The 2,631-nt window shown below is 40.9% G+C and overlaps 1 protein-coding gene across 3 annotated transcripts in view; it reads right to left on the reverse strand.

Annotated features, from left to right (window-relative positions):
• Positions 1-2,631, reverse strand: part of FAM126B (family with sequence similarity 126 member B) — an 89,008-nt gene that overhangs the window by 22,587 nt on the left and 63,790 nt on the right. For all 3 annotated transcript variants that reach the window (XM_045294899.1, XM_045294900.1, XM_030887024.2), the window contains exon 8: positions 1,204-1,299. In XM_045294899.1, the coding sequence (XP_045150834.1) occupies positions 1,204-1,299 (96 nt within the window). The remainder of the gene's footprint in view (positions 1-1,203; positions 1,300-2,631) is intronic.

The following is a 2,631-nucleotide window of genomic DNA, read 5'->3' on the forward strand; positions in this document are numbered from 1 at the left end:
AAAGGGGGAACCGATTACAAGGATCTACATGTGACCTCCTCCCTGGGGGACGGACAACAGAAAAGTGGGTGAAGGGAGACGTCAGACAGGGCAAGGTATGACAAAATAATAATTTATAAATTATCAAGGGTTCATGAGGGAGGTAGGGTGGAGGAGGGAGGGGGAAAATGAGAAGCTGATACCAAGGGCTCAAGTAGAAAGAAAATGTTGAAAATGTTGATGGCAACAAATGTAGAAATGTGCTTGACACAAAGGATGGATGTATGGATTGTGATAAGAGTTGTACAAGCCCCCAATAAAATGATTTTAAAAAAAACCCAAAACGGGTTCTTTGAAAAGATTAACAAAATAAACCACTGCCAAACTTAGCAGAGGAAACTGGGTTTGCTCTATAAACTTTTACCCAATTCACAGTAAAAGTTTAAAGGTAACTGAGAAAAAAGATTTGCATGCCTTAATACTGTCTCTACGTGAATAATTATGTAAATCTCAGTGATTTACAAAATATATATCCAAGGAATGTTTAGGTCAGGGGTCCTGTTCACTGTCCCTCAAATCCATCGGAGGGCCGGATTATAGTCTAAAAAAAAAACTATGAACAAATTCCTATGCATACTGCACATATCTTATTTTGAAGTAAAAAAACAAATGGGGCAAAAACACCCAGCAAGCCGGATAAATGTCCTCGGCGGGTCACATGTGGTCCGCGGGACATAGTTTGAGGACTGCCTGGTAGGTGCATTATAACCCATTACCATCTCTAGCTGATGCATACTAAAACTGCGTAATAGAGTTTCCAAGGTTTCAAATCCTAAGAAAACAGACTGCTACATCTCGCCCATGGAGCAGCAGGGTTTGAACCATCAATGCTGCAGTTAACAGTAAAGTGATTAGCTTTTATGCCACTAGGTCTTCTTCATGCAAATTATAAACAACCCTAAACAATAATGTCTTGCCCTAACTCAATGATGAGCTAGAAAATACAACGGAACATCAAAAATCCTTGTGGGAAAATTGCCTCATCTTTTAATTCCATTTTTCCATGAACTTTACGAAGCTACCTTTTTAATATTTAAGTTTTTCAAGAAGTCTACCACTGAGTCACCAGAAGTTAGGACAGAGCCTGGAGTACATAATGTGCTTACATTTTTTTGGTTAAATAGCTTAATCAATATGGAGGTTAAAGATAGTTTCTCTCCTCACCTGGAGCCCATCCGACAAAGAGACTGGTAAGATGAAGCAGGCATATACACAATAGCAGAGTTATAGCACAGCATGAGAAAACTCAGGACTTCAAACCTAGAAACACAGGAAAGGGATTACAAAGAATTATTTCTACTAGCAGAAATAATTTATTCTACAGATTGTGTTGTTCATGGAATGGTTATAACAAATATGTGCTTTAATATTAACCTTCAGTTCTCCATCAGATTACTCTAAAATTCTCCTCAGTGATTCATGTTTCCACTCTCCTTAAGACATCCTAAGATAGGTCATATTGTTTAAAGCCACTTATATTTTCTTTCACACACTCACCAAAAAGCAAAACAAAACAAAACCAAGCCTGAACAGATCATTCTCCTATCAAAAGAAATCCACTGCCTTCCTAGTTATTAACTGCATGAAAACAAATCCAAATTTATGTATGAGGTCCTTCTCGATAACTTTTCTAACCTTACTAGCTGCCACTACCTATCACTTGTTGTTGTTGTTAGGTGTTGTTAGGTATTGTTAGGTGTCCAGTTGTTCCCACTCATGTACAACAGAATAAAATATTGCCTGGTCCTGAGCCACCATTCACACACAGTAGTTGCTTCGTGTGAGTCTGTTGTTGCAGCCAGTATATCAGTCTTCTCTTTCACTTCCAAACACAGTGTCTTCCTCAACTGACTGGTCCCTCCTGAAAAAAATGTCCAAATGTCTTCCTCATTTCCAAAGGAAGATTCTGGCTATATATCTTCCATGACAAATTTGTTCATTTATATTCTTTGGGAAAATTCAATAATGCATTTTCCATAATTCAAAGGCATCAATTTTTCTTCGATAATCGTTGTTCCTAATTTTCACATGCCTATGACACAACTGAAAATACGGTGGCATGGGCCAAGTACACCTTACACTTCAAAGCTGTATTTTTGTGTTTTAAAAATCTGAGGAGGTAACTCAGTGCAACATACCAGCATGGAGCAGGGAACCAGGGGAGAGGTCTGAAGGGCTGCCCCCAATACCAACAACATGGACACCTGCCCCTCCCCCCAGAAGATTTTATTTCAGAGGACAGCACTGAAGCTGCAGCTCGGAGAGAGGGGCATGTCTGATGAGAGCACAGGGAGCAAATGAAGGGGGAGGAAGAGAGAGTGGAGCACATCCTGGCCCACCAAGCCTTGAGGACGATATTGGTGCTCAGAGCAGTCAATGCACAGAGAGGACCATGGGGCCGGCCCCTCTATGAGACGCGACATCCCTTACTGACCCGTAGCCCTACAGGGGACAACACTGGAGACACAATGTGGGAATTGCACCCTGTCTGACCCCACCACACCAAGGCAAAACACTAAAAGTGTGCAACAGAACATCAAGGGGAACAGAGCAACGAAGTCCCCAGGGAATACCAATAATAGACTTTGGGCC

This window comes from Echinops telfairi, unplaced genomic scaffold (genome assembly GCF_000313985.2).
Source record: "Echinops telfairi isolate 266 unplaced genomic scaffold, ASM31398v2 ScPeMD7_3;HRSCAF=10, whole genome shotgun sequence".
Classification (NCBI taxonomy): domain Eukaryota; kingdom Metazoa; phylum Chordata; class Mammalia; order Afrosoricida; family Tenrecidae; genus Echinops; species Echinops telfairi.